General features: G+C 33.9%; 2 protein-coding genes across 2 annotated transcripts; both read left to right on the forward strand.

Annotated features, from left to right (window-relative positions):
• Window positions 1-550: 550 nt before the first annotated feature.
• On the forward strand, window positions 551-2296 carry LOC110106093 (aldehyde oxidase GLOX). The gene has a single exon (XM_020835845.2). It carries the CDS (start codon window positions 584-586, stop codon window positions 2216-2218), a length of 1635 nt encoding a protein of 544 aa, XP_020691504.1. The 5' UTR covers window positions 551-583; the 3' UTR covers window positions 2219-2296.
• Window positions 2297-16664: 14368 nt separating this feature from the next.
• Window positions 16665-17470, forward strand: LOC110106106 (histone H3.3). The gene is made up of 3 exons (XM_020835868.2): window positions 16665-16824; window positions 16917-16993; window positions 17077-17470. The coding sequence occupies exons 1-3, from the start codon at window positions 16753-16755 to the stop codon at window positions 17336-17338; spliced, it is 411 nt and encodes a 136-aa protein (XP_020691527.1). The 5' UTR covers window positions 16665-16752; the 3' UTR covers window positions 17339-17470.
• The last annotated feature ends 5937 nt before the right edge of the window (window positions 17471-23407 follow it).

The raw sequence follows: 23407 nt of genomic DNA on the forward strand, positions 1-23407 counted from the left end.
GTTTGATGTATATACATTTTATATAAAATTTGCCGTTAAAAAAAAAAAAAAAAAAAAAAAAATTCACAAGTATTATAAATTTTAGTGTTTAATTGGAATACAAAACCATGCAAAGTAAATTATAATAAATGTAATGTAAATATAAGTAGCTCATTTTGAGTGTAAATCAAAGTTCTCCGATTTCAAGTGAAAATCGTTTATACTACAAACTTTCTTAACTGACACCCCCGCCAGCTACCGCAGGCCACCGCTAGCCACTGTCGGCTGCCACAGCCTCCCCGTCGCTGTCCGTCAACAGCTGCCACAAACTTTTCTCTCTCGTCTCTATCTTTCTCTTATTATCAATTATAAAACATATTTTTAAGTATTAAATTATGCATCAAAGCAGTTTTAAATTTAAAAAAGATCATAATATAAGAGAAAATGATCTTACTTCATAATTTCTACAGTATATTTAAAAAAACTAATAATAAAAATGCATTAATTTATTGTATATATTAAAACAACTCCATAAAGAATTTCACTAAAATTTTTAGTTCCAACACTTCGGTCTTCGAACATTGCGGCCGAAGGTATCGGCAAAATGAGTGGCACATCCATTTCCACCGCCCTCTTCCTCCTCATCTCCTGCCTCCAACTCTCTGGGGCCGCCAGCGGCGGCAGCTGGTCTCTTCTTCAACCCAACATCGGCATATCCGCAATGCACATGCAACTCCTCCACAATGATCGCGTCATCATCTTCGACCGCACCGACTTCGGCCCCTCCAACCTCTCCTTACTCGCCGGCAACTGCCGCGAAGACCCCAACGACCAAGCTCTACAACACGATTGCACCGCCCACTCCCTCGAGTACGATATCACCACCAACTCCTTCCGCCCTCTCAACATCCTTACCGACACATGGTGCTCCTCCGCCACCGTCTCCCCGGACGGCCGCCTCTTCCAAACAGGCGGTTTCAACGACGGCGATCGCGCCGTCCGCATTTTCCCCACTTGCCCGAACCATAATACAGACTGCGATTGGTCCGAAAATCCCGTCGCTCTCTCCGTTCGCCGCTGGTATGCCACCAATACCATTCTCCCAGATGGCCGGGCTGTAATCGTCGGCGGCCGCAAGCAGTTCAACTACGAATTTTACCCCAAGGATTCCAACCCCGGTGTTTCTACTCTCGCGTTTCTCTCACAAACCAAAGATCCAGAGGAGAACAACCTTTACCCTTTTGTACACCTCAACGTCGACGGCAACCTATTTATCTTCGCCAACAACCGCGCGATTCTCTTTGACTATAAAACGAACACGATAGTAAGGATTTACCCTACAATACCGGGTTCTGATCCTAGAAACTACCCTAGCAGCGGGTCCTCGGTGTTACTTCCACTAAACGCGACGGCGGCGGAGGCTGAAGTCCTCGTCTGCGGTGGCGCGCCGAAAGGGTCTTTCATCCTGGCCTCGAAAAATGCGACTTTTGTAAAGGCGTTGACCACGTGCGGGCGAATCAAAATCACTGACTTCTCGCCGACGTGGCAAATGGAAACGATGCCCGTGGCGAGGGTGATGGGGGATATGGTTCTGCTTCCAACCGGAGCCGATGTGCTTATAATAAATGGTGCTGAGGCCGGGACGGCTGGGTGGGAGCTGGGTCGTAACCCGGTGCTCAGCCCGGTCGTGTACCGGCCCGATGGGCCATCCGGGTCGAGGTTTGTGGTGCAAAGCCCTTCAAGCGTACCTAGACTGTACCACTCCACTGCTGTGCTTCTGCGCGATGGGCGGGTCCTAGTCGGGGGGAGTAACCCGCACATTTACTATAATTTCTCCGGCGTTCAGTACCCGACTGAACTCAGTCTCGAGGCCTTCTCGCCGGACTATCTCAGCCAGGATAGTTCCGGCCTGAGAGCGGTTATTGTCACCGAGGGTTCGGCGTTTGAGCTGAGTTATGGAAAAGAGTTTGTTTTGGGGTTTAATGTGAGTTTGTTGAGGAGCAAATATGTGAGGGTGACGATGGTGATGCCGGCGTTTTCGACGCATTCGTTTTCTATGAATCAGAGGTTGCTGATATTGGGGAGCAAAGCGGTGGCGGGATCTTCGAGTCCAAGATCGAGCTATGCAGTCGTGGCGGCGGCGCCGGCCTCCGCAACCCTGGCGCCGCCGGGGTATTATATGCTGTTTGTGGTGAACGAAGGGGTCCCCAGCGAGGGCGTCTGGGTCCACATACAATGAGCAATGCGAATTCGCACTTGTGCTCTGTCGGGCTCCGCACGTGAACCAATAGTGACGAGGAAGCATTGGCCTCTGCATAGGGCGAACAAGATTTAATTTTTTTTTTTTTTTTTTTTTTTTTTTTTTTTGTGATTTGGGGAGTAGTAAATGAGTTTGTTGGTCAATCTCATTATTTTTATTGAAATATGTAATTTATTTTTAATAAATTTCAAGTTGTGCAGAGAGTCTTTTCAGTAAATAATAGTTTATGCCCTTTAATATTTATCTACACTTTATTATATTATCAAACTCGAATTATTTTTTTTATATTTTAATACTCATAATAATGACTAATGAGTGTATTTTGATATGCCACAAGAAATCCTTATTCCTTGCAATGACTATTGAGTTCTCATCCACTGATTCGGCAATAGATTTTCTAATTATATTGAATAAGTGAAGGGCTTACAAAAAATAGATATATATAAGAGATTAAAGAGAAATACATAAATAGGATTGTAAATAATTTGATCTTTCCATCAACTACTCGAGGCTTCACTTGCTTGAATTTATTAGAGTTTGGGAATGATTGCTTGATAAATTAATCGAATAAATTTGAATATTATTAGAAAGACACTAGACTAAACGAGCATGTTTGAATAATGGTATAAACACATTAGTGCTAAGTAAATAATTTTGAATAGTTGCTTGCTCTATTCATTTTTGGTCAAAAATAATATTGTTTAATGCTCATGAATAAGTTTGTTAAGAGGCTCAATTAAGATTCGATATGATATTAAGGTTCAATTAAGTTATTTATAAAGCTTGTTATTATTATTAAAGGTTCAGGAAATTAGATTGGATCACGAACCGAAAGAATGTGAGGTTCACGATTCGATCGGTCGAGTCGGGGTAAATAAATTTATTATTAAAATTTAATTAAATTAACTTAAAAATAATGTTATTTTTCCAAATTTATGACAAAAAATTAAATGAAGTAAAAAACTATGAAACATAAAGCTTATATAATTAATTAAAAGAATTATTTTAAAATCTCACATAGGAACAAAAAAAAATCCAAATCTCATAATTAAAAGAATATTTATTCATAATAATATGATAATTTTAAATTTAAATATATTTTATTTTTAAATTTATTTTTTAATCTAAATGTAATTTACATAAAACCCTATAATTTAATATAAAGTATTACTAATTTATATTACATATTTAATATAAAATTAATTATAACATAAGTTTATAAATTTCATATAAATTATTATTAATTTGTGTTATATTATTAAATATATTTTACTTCTATATGTTATATACCAAATTTGTTTTATATATTTATATCAAAAAAAAATTAAGTAAAAATAATTTATCATTAAATAGCATCCTTTAATAAATTGAATATCTTTGCTATGTATTGGAATATGTAAATGCCTTATAGTTCATATTTCAAACTACCTAGAATTCCCGTGATCTTGTTTGTCCTTATAAGGTTTTTTAAGTTCCCTTATACATTCACCTATTAACAATTTATAATGACTTTTGACTTTTATGTATGTCGGTGACCACAATGAAAAATGACAAGTTAAATTAATTTAGTACTGTTGCTGATTGAAACATTTGCGGCATCAGAGAGACACATGATTTAACATTTAAGTTTTGTACTAAGATCCAACGTGAGAAAGTGGTGCATTATTAGACACCAAAGTTTTATGTGAAAACCCCTAAAAAAGAGGAGAAACAACGGGGCCTTGCTAAATTGTAAAATTCATTAGTATTTGTGATTTTTTTTTCATTAGTATTTGTGATTGATTACACATAATGTCCTTCATCGGGGGAAGTCGTTGACTTAGTGTAACAAATATACATAATATAAATCACAATGCAAAGTTGTACTTAGAAGAATTTGGTGACATGAGAGTTGTTTTCAAGAGAGTGTTGGCCTACTCATTTGGTCGGGAGGATCAAAGTCGATTGACTGTGGTCGAAGGGATTGTAATTTGTGGGTGACAAACGTTGGAGGGACAGTAGTAGACGATCGATGGTGATTAGAATAACTATAGTTGATGAGTGATAGTGGTCGGAGTGATCATAGTCGGCAGCCAACGAAGATTGGAGGGACCATAATTGGTGGACGACTGAGGTCGGAGGGATCTCAGTCGGCGGGCAATGCTTGTCAGAGGGATCGTAGTGAGCGAGGAACTGGGGTTGGAGGTACCGTAGTCGTCAGGCGATGGAGGTTGGATTAATAGTAGTTTGTGGCGATGGAGGTTGGAGGAATCATAGTTGGCGAGCGACGGTGGTTTGAGTCCAGCGACTGTCAGCAGCCTGTTCGAGGTCTAGTGGCAGGGCAAAGGTCTAGCGCCAGTCGGAGGATAGGGGGTGGTCAGTCAACGGAGAGGCGGTGGTCCTATGGTGGTCGGCGGATAGGTGGTTGTTTGGCGAACGGTGTTCTGACGGTGGTCTATGGAAGTTCGCTAATGTTGGTGCTTAGGATCCTTGAAGCCTCAGAGCTCTTTCCCACATCCAACCAAAAGTTTAAGCTTGCAAAGGTCTAAGCCCCCTTTCATGTGCAAGAAGGGGTTTATTTATAGATTTTTTATAGTAGCATGACTCATAAATATGAAGAAGATATGGGGCAAATTCAGAGTGCTCGGGCGACCCATATTGATCCCCTCGACTATTGGGCGCCTATTAAGTATCTATGTGCCTAAAATCTAATTAATGTCAGAATTAAGCAATCTTGGACTATTTGGTTTCGTTTCTTTAAGCCACTCTACTCGATTATAAACATGCTATATTTGGATATCATGTGATCATCCAACTTATGTTTTGAACCTTCCAAATGTGCTTCAGCCCCTAGATTTGGACCCATATAGGCTCCGGACCGATTTTTGTGTCTTTGGATTTATCTCTTTGAGACGTTTAGATTGACTATAAGTTCACTGAAATCAAAATTTAGATAGTCCCAAATTAAATTTTGAAAATTTCCAACTTAGATATGCCTCGGGATTCATGCTCCATCAAAGCAATTTTGAATGACATATCAGTCCCAAATTACTTTAAAGTTTAGAGCAATATTATTTATATATAATAGAGGACGAAGCAAAAAATATCCTAATTTTGAGGTTATGCTTGCAACCACTGGCAATGTAGAATCTTCTTATTCATATGCTTTCTGATGTTGATTATGCTAAAAGGGATTTGTAAGTTTTAAAATTTTTAAAAGATATTATAATTCCAATATTATTGGAGTTTATTATATTAAACTCTTATTTTCTAGGTTGGAATCTATAAGGCCTGCTGTTTATTTTTTCATATCACTCATTAATTTAAAGTTCAATGATTACAAAATGAATCAAAATCGAGCCGACCAAAGCCAGACTCGAACAAATATGAATTGATCACGCCTAAAACCTGCCCCACAAGATATCATAGTATTCACATATTTAAATATTATGTTATTATAGATAAAATAGGCGAAGTATAACATGCCTGTGTATGATGCATGCTTGATAATGGAGCCAATGTGAAGTTTGAGGTTATTAAGCATCAAGGTGATATCAACATAATAAGATGAAAATTATGAAAATTGGATGAAGGGCTTTGCTCTTAAAGACATGATACAAAATGAGCATATTCATGAAAATGTAGGAGTAGCTCTAGTGGAAGATAAGATTAGAGATAGTCGTCTTAGATGATTTGGTCACATAAAATGATGAACTTTTGATGAAATGGTTAGGAAAGTCGATGTATTAGATTTAACTTATGTTAAGAAAGGTAGAGGTAGACTTAGAAAGACTTGGTTAGAAAAGATTAGAAATGACCTTTCATTATTAGACTTAGATGAGTATTTGACTCTTAATAGGATACAATGGAGAAAAATGATTAATTCATGTAGCAGACCACACATAGTGGGATAAAGATTTATTGTTATTGTTGTTGTGTTGTGAAAATTCCGAGACTTTACGACATGATAAAAAAGAGAACGTTAGAGACCTTAGGGATGCCTTAAATCATGTATGAAGGGAGTGAAAAAATAAGAAGAATTATTAAATTTAGGCAAATATATGCGAGCTAACATCCTAAAATGGAGAGAGAAGCCATTACCTAATGAAGTTCTTACAAATTTTTGGGTTTCCTAAGAGTAACACAAATTTCTTATGTTAAGATAGAGGTCATGAGGATAAAAAAATTCTTAAATAAGCTCATGAGGATCAATGGATTTTAGATCGAAAATGTGCGCCATAGAGATTTTCTATGAATGATAAAGAAGATCAAACATAGTTAGGACATGAGTGGTGGATGAGAGCATTGGGAGAAGGAACACACTTGCGAAGAAAAGGCTCGATCACGAAAAGAGATTCATGATTATTTGTCTAATCGTAGGAATGGATAGTGTAGATCGGCAAGAGAGATAGGAGAATGACCCTTTGGTATCACGTTAGAGAAGAAAAAACTTGTATTTTATTTACTAAATAGGTTTGATTTTATAAAAATGCATGCATAATATAAAATAAGAAAAATATAGAAGTAAATTTATATCTATAATAATATAGCAAAAAAATTTCTCCTAATATAATAAGAATAATCATTTTATTGCACATGTGACAATTTTGCTTTTCTTTAAAGGATATATGCTCGAAATCATAATCTTGCTATTTTTTTGCCTAATATTTATAAAAAAAATAGAGTGACTTATATGCATAATAATTAATTATATCATATTTTATAGGCTTAACATCTAAAACTTCGTATTTACCATATTTTTCCTCCATTGAGCATGATTTACCTCTAGTACTCAGTGCTCACATGCATTTCTATGTTACCACTTACCAACCCTCACAACCATCTGTCTCTTCATGTGTGATATAAAATTAACGGGAATGATGAGAGAGTGATATTTTTTTATTTTACTTAAAAGAGTAAGTAATATGTAAATAAAAAAATTAGTGTTAAATGTAAAAATCAGATATAATTAAATGTTAGGTTTGTAAAACCATAAAAAAAATTAGAGTTTTGTAATCAAAATTTTATGAAAAAAATGAATGAAATGGCCAATAAACAATTTTTTTGGAGAATCTTCTTCACATGGGGTGGGCCAAAAGAATCTGGCAACCGCTTCTGTTCCAATTGGAGAGATACATGGAGATAAAAGGAATGATAGAAATTTTGCTTCTAGTTGATCCACTTGACTATATAAAGTAAAGATGTCCATTATAGCTAAATTTATCTTCGACTTCTTTTATGATATTCCTCTTACAAGATCTTTGTGGAATATATTACATCTCATTGGGATATGGCGATAACGATTAATTTTTTTTTTAACTTATGAATCAATTAAGTTAAACTCACACACATATATATCATATATGTAAGTTTCAAACTCAAGACCTCTTAATTGATAGTCAAAGGTTCGAACCAACAAATCAAGATGAGCTATATATGATTCAGGTTGTTACTATATTGATTTTCAAATGGCATCTGAGTCGAACGGTCATCTTTCCCTTCATTTATTGTGGCGCAATCAAATTGAAACCAGCATTTTTGGACACTACTATATTTTATCTTATGATAATTCGAGCTTGATCTAAGTCAAGTTGAGTCTTTGACTCAATTTCTTGCTGTTTTACTTAACATTTATAACTTTTTTTTTCTTTTTATCTTTTTCTTTTTTCACTTGAAGACACCTACATTTCTAATTTCTTATGGGAAATTTTGAACAGTTGTTAGCATGTGCTTGCCGCTCTCGGCTGAGGTTTCTACACTTTGTTTTTAGTTCTTCATGGTTTCGTTCATGTTGGTTTTTTTTTGTTGGATTGTTGTGTGGAAGACTCATTTGTAAGACTACTTCTAATTTGGGTTTGATCAGGAAAGTTTGGTTTGGAACGGTTTTCTTATTTGTTAGTTCAATTTTTTACTCGAAAGTTGCTTTAATAAGCAACAAGAAAGCCGTCCCAAACGAAGCCTCAACTTTTTTGCTATTTTTTAAAAAAAATAATTTTTTTTGCTATTTTTAAAGCAGATTTTTAATAACAAAATTTAAGATAAAAAAATATTTATACTAGAAAATTGCATCAAAAAACAATAAAAAAATTATCCCAAACAAACATGAAGTCCTCTTATATATATTGTGGGCCTCTTTAGTTCCTCTGATGCACTCCGCTATTTCTCCCAACGATGGAATGTGATTCTGTAATGACCTATAGATCATAGGGGAGAGAAAACTTCCTTCTTTCTCAGCTTTCTATCCATTCAATACTTGGGTGGGTCTGATCTTCCTTCAATCTTTATTCATTTTCAGTTTTTCCGTCGGCTTGGGGCAACTTATTTGCTTCCAACAGCTTGAAAATGACTATTCACGAGCCTACTCATGTTTGATGTTCTTGGTCAAAATTGGGCTCGAGCTCCGGCTTAATTTAAAAATTAGAATATAATTGAATGAACTGTCAAATAAACAGTATTTTTATAAGCAACAAAAAGTGAATTATGCTTATGAACAAAAAATAGTCTGATATAAAAAAGTACAAAACTCTCACATAATCACATAGTAAAGAAATTTTGTGACCGAGTTTTAAATGACTATAAAATTATCTTTAATTGAGCATCTTAGCAAGCTTATTCATCAGTCTTAAATGATATAATTCATTTTTATAAATATATCAAATATCAAATTATTTGGATTTATTCATTTATCAAAGAGTATTTGTAAATATATTTAAATTTAATTGATTATTTAATTAAATAATTATAAATGAACTCTAAATAAATTGAAATATGAATAATTTATATAGCTTATGTATTGGATGAGGACATACATAATTGGTATGTTCGGTCATGGACGAGAATAACGAGCACGTCGGCGATGCGGTTGAGCTTAAAAACAAAGTAATACTAGAAAGACTTCAAAGAACAGTCAAAGGTTCGCGGGAGCATTCAGCACATGCTATGCTATCCTGTCCTCTCGTTGGTCCCTTCCTCTATTTTGTGGCATTCTTTCAACTGTGGTTATTAAATCTTTATTTTATTATTATTTTTTAAAGCAATTTTTAATAAAAAATATATAATTCAAAATTTTTTATTTAAGATTATTTTAGAAAATGTTTAAAAAGTTGTCTCAAATAAAATTAAAATAATAACGTACCTTTTTTCAAGCTTTTACACCGGCTCGAGTCATTTGCCCTTTGGGATTTCGGGCTTTAGAAATATTTCATACATATTCTTATCTCAATGCACAAGTAAGAGAGAGGTGGTCGAAGGTAGAACTATTGTATACATGCCAACATTCCACTTCCCAACAACCATCCAACAAATTCAACTCTCCAACATGCTCAAATCTTCAAAATTCATAGAAAGCACTTCATACAACATATAAAGGATACAATGCAATTTCCCTCACAAACAACCATATGAAATAGCATAAATCTCCTTAGACTCACTTTCATTATAATGAATTATAAATGCATAGAAAGATTTCGCAAAAGATTTCGAATCCTTTTCTAATCAATTAATAAATAATAAAATACATATGAGATATATTTGAAATTCACAAGTACAATTACTGGGCATATGCCAAATTGTTTTTTATGTTTCTACCAAAATCATCACAATAAGATCATACACATTTGAGAAAAGATATCATAAGCCAAATAGCAAAACAACGCATCTACTATAAGCTTGAAACTCAATATTTTTAGTGAAAATGCAATCATTGGAAAGAGATTTTGATGCTAGTTCACTTTCTCCAAATGTCAAAAATAATGCCCCAACAACATAGGCAACATCACATTGAATCTACAAAACATATAGACATTCTTCAACCAGTTTTCTACCTTCATACTATATAGCACCCAAAATCTCAAAAGAAGTTTTAGCTTTAGACTTGTAAATATGCTTTTGTGCCAAAACACATAATATTGCAAATCGAGAGTTTATCACATAAAACAATTAATGAAATATAGAAAGGATGCTTTGGGAAATTATAAGTAAAACTTTGAATGTATTCCAAGTTATGTCCCCCAATTCTGCCATAGCCATCATAATGAGATCTTACACATTTTGAGGACGAAAACTAATACTATATTTCTCCAAACCAAAAAACAAGCAAACAAATTATTTGATGTCGAAGCCATATTCGATTATAAGAAAGAAGTTTTGATGCTATTTGCTCTTCCCACACTCCAAGAAAATACTTCAACAATACAATTGCATAAAATCCTTTACCAAAGTTTAAGAAAACAACCCAACAACCTCAATGTTATATTGAATGGACTCTATATAAGAAAAAACTTGCATTTGAAACATAAGGCATGATAAACACCCCAACAACTCTCACATGATGCAAAACGCTACTCCAATTACATAGATGACATCACATTGAATCCGTAAAACACATGAATGTTCTCCAACAAACTTTCCACCTTAATGCTTTATGTTACCAAACAATTCAATATAAGCCTTAACTTGAACTTGCGAACATGCTTTATTTGTATAAGAATAAATTTCAATTCATAAGTGAGCCTTTGATTATAAGTTTTATGTCACTTTAAAGCAAAACTTACAATATCAACACATAAAATGAAATCATATATTTGCTCAATAAACAAAACTTTTACCGTTGGATGCATGCAATCAAAATTTGGGGTGAAAAAGCTTCCAGTCATGATAACACTATGTCATCGCATAACTGATTTCGACTGAGCTTAATAAATGTTTCAATGATTTACTTTTATACCAAGGGTGTCTCAACTCAAACTAGGCTTCATGTTATTTAAAATTTTTAGCATATAAATTTAATATATAAGTTAAATCATATTTCTTATTTAGATACACCTAAACCTAAAACAAACAGAAACTTGAATCTCATGTGCCTCCTTGACCCCAAACCCCACTTTTTACTTGCACCCGATGCCGCTTGCACTCGCAGTCAGACTCTGTTGTTTCTGCGCGGCCAATGATGGAAGAGGAAGATGATTGAGATCAAATATTTGGATGATGCTAACACATTGAGGATGATAGAGGAAAGGAGCAATTCACTTCAATGATGATTCTAAGAATGGGGGAGACTTGAATCCATAAATTATGCCTAATGACTTAGACTTCTCGTTTTTTTTAAATTGAGAGTGGGAAAAACTTATTGTTATGATTTTATGTTATGATTTCGAGTCATTTGCCCTTTGGGATTTCGAAACATAAATATTTAAAAAGTTGTCTCAAATAAAATCTAAGATCTCATTTGAGATGGCTTAATTTTATCTATTATGTTTCGAAATCACAAAATTATTTTTCAGTTGCTGATCGAATGTGACATTTTTGTAAAAATGATTTTTACAAAACTTCATTTTTCAACTGTTTTAAAAAATGTTTTGGTATTTATTCCTCAGTTAGAAACATCAATTCTATCAACTAATATTTTTAAAACTACTTTTTTACAAAAAGCATTTGGTAAACAAACGAAGCCTAAATCTATTGAATGAAATTCGTCCTTGTTATAAATTAAAGCTTCAATTGAGATAACTGTTGTACTAAAAAGCTGTTTTAGAAAAAAATCAAAAAAGTTGTCGCAAACGAAGCCTAATATAAGACATATCGCCCGATGTTTTACATATGTAGTAGAATTTTAAAGCCATATTGATGCATTTTACTTCAAATTTAGGCTTCATTTAGGAAGGCTTTCTTATAATTTTTTAACGCAGCTTTCTAATACAAATATTAAAACTTTTGTCCTAAAAAACTATTTTAATAAGCAATAAGAAAGCCGCCCCAAACGAAAATTTAGAGTGATTTTGTATATCCAAAAGGACTTAAGAATTGATTATTGATAATGTGGGAATATGAGTGCCCAAATCCCTTATTATTGTAAGGCTAGATATTTATGACACGATGCCTCTGTGGATGAAGAAGGCCAGAAAGAAATGAACTTATTAAAACCAAGTAGGAAGATCTTGAGATCTTTCTTGCAAGAGATAGAGAGGGAGAGGGAGAGGGAGGGAGAGAGATAGACATCAATTTGGGAGAAAAATACCTAAAGCTTCATTAATTTTCCCCAACCAATACATCATACAAGACCTCTATATATAGAGATGTACAAGGGTGTGGTAGCATGCATGAACAACGTATCCTAAAACTAAATCAATACATAACAATCTCCACCTTGATTTAGTTTTACAAAAAATAAAGAACCACTCGTCACAAGAACCCGAACTTGTTGCAATCCAACCGATCGCCTTGGACACCGATGCGCGCTCCTACCTGCGACTTCGCACGATCCACTCGTGCATCGAGCCCTGCGCATTCACCTACGCTCCGCTCGTCACAATCCCAAGTTCACGACCATCTTGCCTCCACGAGGTTCTTGATGCTTAAACATGCTCCTATAATTCTCCACCTCGATCGAAACTCCACCTGAATATGAATTTCTACCTTCTCCCTCATCTGAGCCCGACCGGCCCGATTGAATAGCCCCTTCAGTAAGCCATGACAGCACCTCTGCTCAGAATCTTCAAGAATCACAAGCAATTCCAAGAAACCCATGCAACAAAAGCTTCCACTAAGAACAAGATCTTTAATCCAAAGCTTCACCTCATCTCAAGATCTTCCTCCTTGGTTTTAACAATATGGTATCAGAGTCCTAGTGGCGATCTTGAAGGAGGAATGTGTTCTTGAGGTGGAGCATTCGGCCTTGGTTACGCAAGTTTGGTCGCAGGATCAGCAGAAGGCGGACGAACGGGAGAGCCGAACTTGGGCGCTCGATTGGAGTCGGACCGAATGGCAAAGGTAGCCGCGTGTGCTGCCTGGGCTGCCTGGCGGAGGAGGTGCCAGGAGAAGCTGGGTAAAGTGCTTGGTGCGGAGACATGCACGTTAGACGCAGAAACGAGGCCAGGGCATTGCTCGTGGGTGAGGAGGCGGAAAGCCAGAGAGCGACAAGGGGGCCGCATTTGTGTTCGCTTGGTGGGAACCTGGCGCAGGCGTTGTTGGATGTGGGATTTCCATAGGAAGATCGACAGCAGGTAAAGAAGGGCTGACAAGTTTGTTCGCGTGAAGAAATCGGAGCAGCTAGACGCATGAGCAGAGGAGCTCACGGGCGCATGTAAGGCCCAAGAAGTCATGCGGCAGGAAGATGCAGAGATGAGGTGAAGCTTTGGATTCAAGATCTTGTTCTTGGTGGAAGCTTCTGTTGCATGGGTTTCTTGGAATTGCTTGTGATTCTTGAAGATTATGAGCAGAGGTGCTGTCATAGCTTACTGAAGGGGCTATTTAATCGGGCCGGTCGAGCTTAGATGAGGGAGAAGGTAGAGATTCATATTCAGGTGGAGTTTCGATCGAGGTGGAGAATTATAGGAGCATGTTGGAGCGTCAAGAACCTCGTGGAGGCAATATGGTCGTGAACTTGGGATTGTGACGAGCGGAGTGCAGGTGAATGCGCAGGGCTTGGCGCACGAGTGGATCATGCGATGTCGCAGGTAGGAGCGTGCATCGGTGTCCAGGGCGATCGGTTGGATTGCAACCAATTTTGGTTCTTGTGACGAGTCGTTCTTTGTTTTTTGTAAAACTAAATCAAGGTGGAGATTGTTATATATTGATTTAGTTTTAGGATATGTTGTTCATGCATGCTACCACACCCTTGTACATCTCTATATATAGAGGCCTTGTATGATGTATTGGTTGGGGAAAATTAATGAAGCTTTAGGTATTTTCCTCCCCAATTGATGTCTATCTCTCTCCCTCCCTCTCCCTCTCTATCTCTATCCCCAATTGATGTAAGATCCTTCACTTGAGGAGGAAGCACTTCCTCTTGATCTTGAGAGAGAGGAGGAGGAGGGATAGAGGAGAGGGGAGGAGATCCAAATACCGAATTCTTATTTCTCTCTTGGCTACTTATATTACAACCTAAAGACCTCTTTATATAGACTCCTAAGGATATACAAAGCAACACAAATGGTTACACTATGCCATACAAGAAACCTAAACTAAAGCAATCCTAAATCTAGGAACAAATACACAATAGAACTGGATTGTGTATCGATATTGTAGTTATATTATGAAAAGTTAGAGTGTGCTTAGACTTCAAGGATCTTATTTGCAATTATGTAACTATGGGTTGCTTTTTTAATGGCCGAGTAATTAGAAGTGTTGGTAAGAGGGAACTTGGTGGATTTTGGGATTATTATTTGTTGCTGTGAGGTAAGTTGTCATTGTAAGGTGGTGAAATTATGGTAATTGTAAAAATATTAGGAGATTGTACTAGGTCTGTAGTAGGATTTATTATTTTGTGCAGAATCCGGAGAGTGTCCGAAGACCAATAAAAATAATTCATGTCACTAAAAAATTGTACCGCGTTCGGTACCCGCGCTCAGTACCGAGCGCTTAACCGGATGGTTTTCCCATCCGGTGTCCGCACGGAATAATAGCTCATGTAGTAGGCACTGAAATGCTTGATAGGGGGTGATGTTGGAACATCCTTGTTATAGCATACCTTAGGAATAACTTATCAATTTCTTATATGCTTTCTAGAAGTTTCTATTGGTAGTTTATATATTACTATTGCATACATCCCACTTCTCTAGCCAGATTCTGTCTCTAGTTTTTGTTGTCTTGTTGCTTTTTTGGTTTGAATATTTGTAACCATCCAACAAAATATTTGCATGTATCTTTCTTGCAATCAAGCAATGAACTGACATGATTTAGGCTGATTTTTGATACATGTGTCATGATGTCTAAGCCTTCTATGGTATTGTTGTCTCAAAATTCAAGAAAATATTGTTGAAAAAAAAAAGATGGCATTATGAAAGCTCTTTCCTTTTCAATCTCCTTGAAACAAAGAAAATGAAGAGATCGAAAGAGAACAAAAACACATATTCTAAATGTAGGAAATACAAATGCATAACTTATGCTTAAATGTTAACTGCGGATTTGATGAATGCATTTCTAACTTTTGAGAGGATTCCATGACCATTACATGCTAGTCATGGATTATTATAAATTCACTTAATTAATTATTAAATAATCTTCACCTCTAATGTGCAATCCAATTTTATTCAAAAAACTTATGTTAGCTTTATTTATTTTTAATAATTATATTATTTATTACTTCATCCGTTTCAATCACAATTCGACCAGTTGAATCATGAAATTCATCTTCTTCTAGTAATTGATCCAGTTTTCACAACCTTGCATATACTACTCAGATACTAAATTCCGTTCCTAGTACACAATAATTATTATCCCTAGCTATGAATATATATGGAGAGAAAGAAAATGCTTTATCATTTACAATAGAGAGAATTTGGTTTCTTTCTTCAATAAATAACACAATTATGATTTAAAAAATATAATATAAAATAAATAATTATTCATTTTTATATTAAATAATAAATCATTAAATATATAATTAAAATTTATAAGTTTGAGGACAAATTTTTCTTTCATTAATATCATAATATGTCATAAGTTCTTTCATATAATAAAATTAAATTTTATTATTTGATTAATCGATGAGAGAACAATGTATTTAATTTTTTTTTTTTTGGATAGTTTTTAGCTCAAAATTTTTAATTAGTAGTTAATACTCCCGTTGAACCTATCATGATAAGCTGCGTAGATTAAATTTTTATTAGTTAAATAGTAATTTTTTAGATCAATGGTTAAATTTTTATTTGAGGTAAAATTTTTTTAAAGACTTTTAAGTCAATTAAGGAAGGCTCAAACACGGGAAATTATTAGGTCCGGTCATCGGACGTAGAGATACATTCGGATACTAGTAAAGTATTATTTTAAGTTAAGCGTGTAAAATGCGTAGGTAAAGCGCAAGTAAAGTGCAGGTAAAGCGTTATCAAAGTACAGTCAACAAATCGTAGTCAAAACACAGGTAAAACGCATTTAAAGTGCAGTCAAAGCGAAGTCGACGTGACAAGTTTTAATTAGATGTCCGGGCCTATTTTTAGATCCAAAGACCAAACCTATTTTTAGATCCAAAGACCGGACCTAATATTTTGCCCTCAAACACATCCTATACAAAGGACTCGCCTTCAAAATATTTTAATTGGTCGTCTAGGCTCTCAACCAAAAAATCAAGGTAAAATCTGAATCAGTTTTTAAAAAAAGAGTATATATATACACAACTCTCCTTGGCCTATTGGTTGAGAGCTTAGGCTTGCAACTAAGAGGTCAAAGATTCAAGTCTATGTGTATGCGTTGTGTGTGAGTTTGCCTTTATTGGCCTAAATGTCAAAAAAAAAAAAAAAAGAAAGAGTATATTAGTATAAAAAAATTAATGTAGACTAAACAAAACACCCACAGAAATGCCCTCCTGAATCCGTGATTCGATGGCCATAGCCAATAAGATGAGAGCACACGGATCCTGTATTTCTGCTTAGCTAACTTCAACCGTTGGATTTCCTCTTCACCGCCTTCATCACGTTTCTACCACCGCTGCGCATATAAAATGTCCCAATTGCTCTTTTTCAACTCGTGTTACGAATTTTTTTACTCCTCTTTGAGCGTGTTCGCCATTAAGAAACCCTAGCTCTAGCCCCTTTCCAACGATGGCCCGTACGAAGCAGACAGCTCGCAAGTCTACCGGCGGCAAGGCTCCTCGCAAGCAGCTCGCCACCAAGGTAACGCTTTCATTCGTGGCTCATCCTCGACTTTCTATGTTTCGTATGCATTCTATTCGTATTCTTATTTCGTTTTTTGTTGTATCCTTAAGGCGGCCCGAAAGTCTGCGCCGACTACCGGCGGAGTCAAGAAACCCCATCGCTACCGACCTGGAACTGTTGCTCTTCGGTAAAGCCATGATCTTTCTCGACATGTACCTTCTGACTTAATTTAAAAACCTGATTTTTATTGTAATTTGGTTGGTCGTGAAGAGAAATTCGCAAGTATCAGAAAAGCACGGAGTTGCTGATCCGTAAGCTGCCGTTCCAGAGGCTGGTTCGTGAGATTGCTCAGGATTTCAAGACTGATCTGCGGTTCCAGAGTCATGCAGTACTTGCGCTTCAGGAAGCAGCTGAAGCTTATCTTGTTGGCCTGTTTGAGGATACGAATCTTTGCGCCATTCACGCCAAGAGGGTGACCATCATGCCCAAAGACATTCAACTTGCCCGTCGCATTAGAGGCGAGCGTGCTTAGGATTTTATTTCCTTTGCTCTGCGATCTTATGCTTTCTGAACTTTTAGGAACATGTTTCGTGGATATCTATAATCCTTAATATGAAAAACTAAATATGCTTATGTTTGACAACTCTACTTTGTTGTGATGCTATGTATTGGTGTTTTGTTAATTTTTTGATGGGTTATTCGTTGAATTCTTTAGTATTCTTATATGGTTATGTTTCTGGATTTTAATTTGTGTCTATTCTTTTCACTTTACAGTCACAATTTTAAGTAGTTCACCTTTGGCGTTGAGTTATGGTAATGGTTGTGTTTTACCTTCTTTGAGAAGAAGCTTACCTGCCATCAATCTCAAAGACGTGGATGTCATTTTCCTGTTAGATTTTATTTTGTCATCTATTTAAACTTCTTGCCAAAAGATTGCTATGAATTATGGCGACTAAAAACATTTGTTGATCTTTAGCGTTATCTACCTAAATTTGAATTTTAAATAAGTAATGGAGCTTCATTGGTATTATTAACTAAGTTAGAAATTTTGAATCCCGTGTTCTAAACGGTGTTCTGTCCTTAACGGTGTGTTTATGATCTACTGAATGCCTTTTTTTATATTAAAAAGGCCAATCGAATGTTCAGTTTCTTGAGATCTTTGAGCAATTGTGCTCCATCAAAGAGGTTTTTGGACTAAGTTCTGTGTGTTACCACTGCACATCAACAACACAGTCTTTGTCATAAAGCTTAAATTATCTCATTCTATATTTGATTTCTGAGGGTAAGATTGCAGACTCTAGTAGACTAGTTTTATCATTCGCATCGTAATTGTTATTTGTGGGATTTTTTTTTTTTGGAAAGAAAGGAATTTGATTGATGAGAAGAGCTATATGAGTGGAAAATTCGAGTCTCATGTTTTCTATGTTCACAATTCTGAGCAAATTAGATGAATAAGTTACTGAATAGCAATTTCTATATTTAGTTTGTGCGCAAATGAGTGCGCAGAATATTGAGATTCATGAATTGTTTTGTGCTAATAACGTTGCCAATATATCCAAGCCTAAAGGTATAATCTTGCCAAGCAACGCTTTTTTTAGGAGCGTTTGGAATTGAAGTTCACCTAGAAAAATAATATTGTTCTCAACATTTTCACTATTGCTTTGCACACCATACAAAAAATAAGAAAAATGTGTATGTAATGCCAATGCAACTCTTTTTTCACTATGCTATACAAATGAGACAAAAATAAGAATAAAACATGATAAAATGAAATCAATGATAATAAAATCTAAAACTAAATTGTAGTCATTAGCTAATAAAATAAAATATTAATCATGGAATTATTAATCATATTAATTATATTGTTTAATAAATCATGAGTTCAATAAGATAACTCATTCATACATTTATGAATATTTTTTAATTATATGTCATTTAATATGTTATGCAATGATATTAATTAAATATGCATTGAAGATCAATCAATATTAAATAAAATATTTTTTGTGGATTGGATCCTACCGTTGAATTAGATTGTAATTTCTAGGTCGTATTGGTGTTGGTGATATCATAGTAGAATAAGTAGGTTCTCTATGACTTCTATTAGCTCATTTTTCATCTATCTTGTTCATAGAGCTTTCATTATATTTGGATCCAACAATCTTCTTTCTATAACCCTAACCCTGCCTAGACTATTCTACTCTAATTCTTGATCTTATTCCTTGTCGCTAATGTCGATAATCAACCATTCAATCTTCTCGTTGTCTAAAATTGAAACATTATTTATTCATCTAAAAACACTATCCAATATGCCTCCTACCACATCGAGCACACTCTCGTACATTTCCTACAAAGGCCTCAAATCATTTCCTGCTATAAGAAAATCAACTATTCCTCTCATTGCCATCCCTTTTAGTCTTATGATCTTCTAATGTCTTCCTACTTCGATCATGTCTAAATGCTAGAATTGTTAAATCATTCTCTACTAATTTTGCTCTCTCAACTAATTCAAAAAATTATTGAATCCTTGATGGAACTAATGGTTGTCTTAGCTCATATGTAACTTCTCTAAAAAATTTGTATCAATTCTCTTTGGCTGTATTGATCAACTATGGAGCATACATTACTAGTGTAGTAAATTTAGCTTCATACAACATCATTTTCTTATTGCCCTGCTCCGTTCTCATAAAAGTCTTATGTATTTGATGTTGAGCTAATAGTGGTGCAAACTAATTTTTTAAAAATAATAACGAATTTTGTCAAGGTTATCTATGCATTCATTTTCCCTAAAATTTCTCCTGTTGTTGTCCTATTCATCATCTTTTTGTTTTTCTTTGAAACAAAAAATCAAAAATACTTCTAGTGACACATTCCTGCTCTCAGGACACTGCATACTATTAAATATCTTTTTTATTCTTAACAACCATTCCTCTACTTCATGTAATTCTACAACTCCCATGAGCAATAGTAGCTTTAATTTATGGAACATATGTAAATGCTTATCTTCATTATTGTCCTCAATTCCTGATTGTTTGCTCTGAGTTTTACATATAATATGATCAACTATGCTAGTAAGTTGTAACATGCTATTAGGAGACACTAAATCTATCATTGCACATCGCTCATTTTGCATATTTTGTCCTATTGGGTCCATTTATCTACTGATAAATATCTCTTTCATAATCAATCAAGCATCTAAACTCAACATACATATAAATTCAGATAAATCAATCAAATATATAAATAGTAGAATATATACTTCCCAACTCCTACCCCACTCATAATCAATTCTATAACTCTTGCTATAATTTAATTCTTATAATAATCATTGCTTTGATATCAATTGTAATGTTACAAGATTTAAATTTTAAAAAATTATTAATTTTTATATCTTAAGTAATTTGTCAAAGTCATTAAATTTCTATAATTTTAAATAAGTTTAACAAAAGCAACCATAAATCATATAAATTTATTTACTCATTACTTAAAAATGCAATTTACAATGGCCAAGAGATTTCAACAATATAAATCTATCATTTTTAAAGCTCCAAACTACAAAAGAATATAACAAAACATAGAATAAAAACCTAAAAATATTAATCATTCTCACTCCAGGGGATCTTGACCGCTTCTCAAACTTGAAATTAATAAAAATTATATAATGAGCTTAGAAAGCCTAGCATATTACCAAAACTCTACTATTTCATTCAATACAAGGCAAAAAAATTAATATGTATGCTCCAGTTCTAGTTAATATCAATCAACAAGCTATAAATATGAATGATACATAATTTATGTCATTAATATCAATCAATAACAAAAATCAATATGATTAGTAAAATAATAATATCTCACTAAGAAAAATGCATATACCAATCTATTTAAAAATTTATAAATATATAACATACGCAGCAATAAAATAAATATAAATTATATATCAATTATATTCATGTTGATGCCTCTATAATATATTTCTATCAATTATTATGCTATTTATAGCCGTCTGTCAGTATGTCATATCAATAAGCTATATCAATATAATTATTATTGTTTAATACTTGCACAACTATTAATGTCTAACAATATACCTATTATATATTATATCATACCATAGTAGTCTCAATACTTCAATCACTCATATATATGTTATCATATAAATGCAAATATGAATACAATTATGAATAACAAGCTAGAACATAAAACTTTAAATGTGTTTTTATCCTTTCTCCTGCCATATCAATCCATCATTATTTATCAACAACATCTTCTAATTAGTTATTTTAATCATTTTTAATATGTGAATTTTAATGAATCAATAAAGAGCCGTCACTCTCTATCTATTAATATAATTAATCAATCAGTTATGGGCTAACATCTAAAATCACACCACAAATATTTAATTTAAGGATTTAAGAAAAATCTGCTAACATACCCTCCTCTACAGGGCATTATTATCTTAATAAATAACATTTATTAATTATGGTATTCACAACTAGCCTTTTTTGCTTATATACAAATACTATATTTATCATATATCAATCATATCATTTTCTCTAGGCAAGTAAATATCATGTACGAAATATAATAATATATGAAATACTGAAAAATTTATACACTATTCATTAACTTCAATAAATCATAAGTATCAATTTATGCAGTGAAAATATAATATATTTATGTCAACATGTAGAGAATGATTAAAACTATAACATACTACAAGTTACACTGTAGATAGGTTTGCTAAAAATCAAGATATTACAACTTTTGTAAATTATGAACAAATTAAAATTAAGTAAACACAAAATAAGAAAAATCATTGAAATCATAGGTAGGAAAATAATAGCTTGTCTTGAGATGAGCAAATTTTTTAACTTGAGCGACTGATAAAAACAACTCTAAGACCTTCAAATCTAACTCTCTCCTCTCCTCCCTATTTCTCCCTTAATTTATCTCTTCCCCTTCTCTAGCTTGAGAAAATGAAAATGGAATGGAAATGTGATTTTGATACGTTTTGATATGGGGTATTTAGATTTTTTTTTATAATAAAATATCTTGAGGAAATAAAAGTAATTATGCTGATGTTTAGATTTTAAGCATAAAATCTTTATAAATCTTTTTATATCTTCAATTCTAGAGCTCTAAAAATTATAAAAAATATTCATAAAATAGTCTAATATGTCTAGAAAGTTCTAGTAAAATCGATTTGTAAAAAAAAAAAAAAACTTAATGGTCTTAAAATACTCACTTGTATCAATATATGTTAATTTCTTGAAGAATTACAACACTACCTATAAAATTGGAGAAAATTATTATAATTAAATCATAATAATATTTATGTTATTACAAATACGGTTTAAAAAATAGATTTATAATAACTCCTAAAATATTATTTGACTATTAAATATGTGTTATTACAAATCATCCATAAAATAATGGCTAAATTAATTGGTGAATTTTATTAGGGTGCACCTTTTGTGTGAATTCAATGTACAATGATTAAATACATTGGATTAACGTGTGTCGTATATCTAGTTCACTTTAAACAAGTTAATCCATAATTTAATAAGTTCATCTCAATTCAAGGCATGCCATGGACATTTAAATATTTATCTAAAAGTATGTTTGACTTATGGTTCTTTGTCGAAGAAATAAATAACATCAAGAACTGAGATGAAGGGCTTAATAGACCCTAAAACGCTTTTTGGACATTCATATTTACTCCAAGATAGAGATACACCTCTAGAAGATGCGACATATTTATAAGAGTTGGCATGATTGATGTTGATTAGGTAAATAAGTTTTATTAAATATATCCCATATGTCGCCATATTAATAAATAGAGATTAAAAGGTTAAGGAAAAAAAAAACTAATTATATGCGGCCTATTCAAAATCTTGAAATAGGTCAAGGATAATGTTAACTTATTGCACATTCTCATTTAGAGATCTATGTAATGGTGAATATAAAACTTTTGAAGTCATTTGAGCCTTCAAAACTAGATGACTAAGTTTACAAAGTCTTACTCCCCTCTTAATGACGCACTATTAGGCTAAGAGTATTATCTAAAGAAGAACAAACTCTTACAAAAATAAAAAGAACTAATGTCATTTGTAGAAGTGTTGTAAAAAACGACAAAAAAGGGAGGGTGGAATCTAAGTTAGACTAGAATTGAGAGAGAGAGAAACTAGAATATATCATTTGATAGAGCTTAATTCTCACGAGTGAATCCCTCCTAAACAGGGTGTGTATGCTATTGTGATCAATTACTCGATATATATGAATTAGCGCCAATGTGATGTGAAGGTTTAGGAAACATACAGGAGGGTCTATCATGTTTTAGGGAGGATATCGAGCTAGGATCATTATTATCATAAGTAGAGCTTTATAGAGTGTTGTTAAGTTGAGGCCTTAAGATTCAAAGGCTAAAGGAGATTTGAAAGATGTAGATTCCAAAGAGGTTTCTAAAAGGCACATGAGAGACAAGCCAACTTCACAGCCAAGAAAATTTGATCACTTAGTAATGTTGTCAACCTATAAATGTCATTCCATGATTGCGTTGTTATTAGTGGGTGTCATACCTTATAACTTCCTCAATTAAAGT

This window comes from Dendrobium catenatum, unplaced genomic scaffold (assembly GCF_001605985.2).
Source record: "Dendrobium catenatum unplaced genomic scaffold, ASM160598v2 fragScaff_scaffold_853, whole genome shotgun sequence".
NCBI classification, from domain to species: Eukaryota; Viridiplantae; Streptophyta; class Magnoliopsida; order Asparagales; family Orchidaceae; genus Dendrobium; species Dendrobium catenatum.

Coding starts and splice junctions, on each gene's coding strand:
- LOC110106093 (XM_020835845.2), top strand. CDS start 584: ATGAGTGGCACATCCATTTCCACCGCCCTCTTCCTCCTCATCTCCTGC.
- LOC110106106 (XM_020835868.2), top strand. CDS start 16,753: ATGGCCCGTACGAAGCAGACAGCTCGCAAGTCTACCGGCGGCAAGGCT. Junction 16,825..16,916: donor GCAAGCAGCTCGCCACCAAG/GTAACGCTTTCA, acceptor TGTATCCTTAAG/GCGGCCCGAAAGTCTGCGCC. Junction 16,994..17,076: donor CCTGGAACTGTTGCTCTTCG/GTAAAGCCATGA, acceptor TTGGTCGTGAAG/AGAAATTCGCAAGTATCAGA.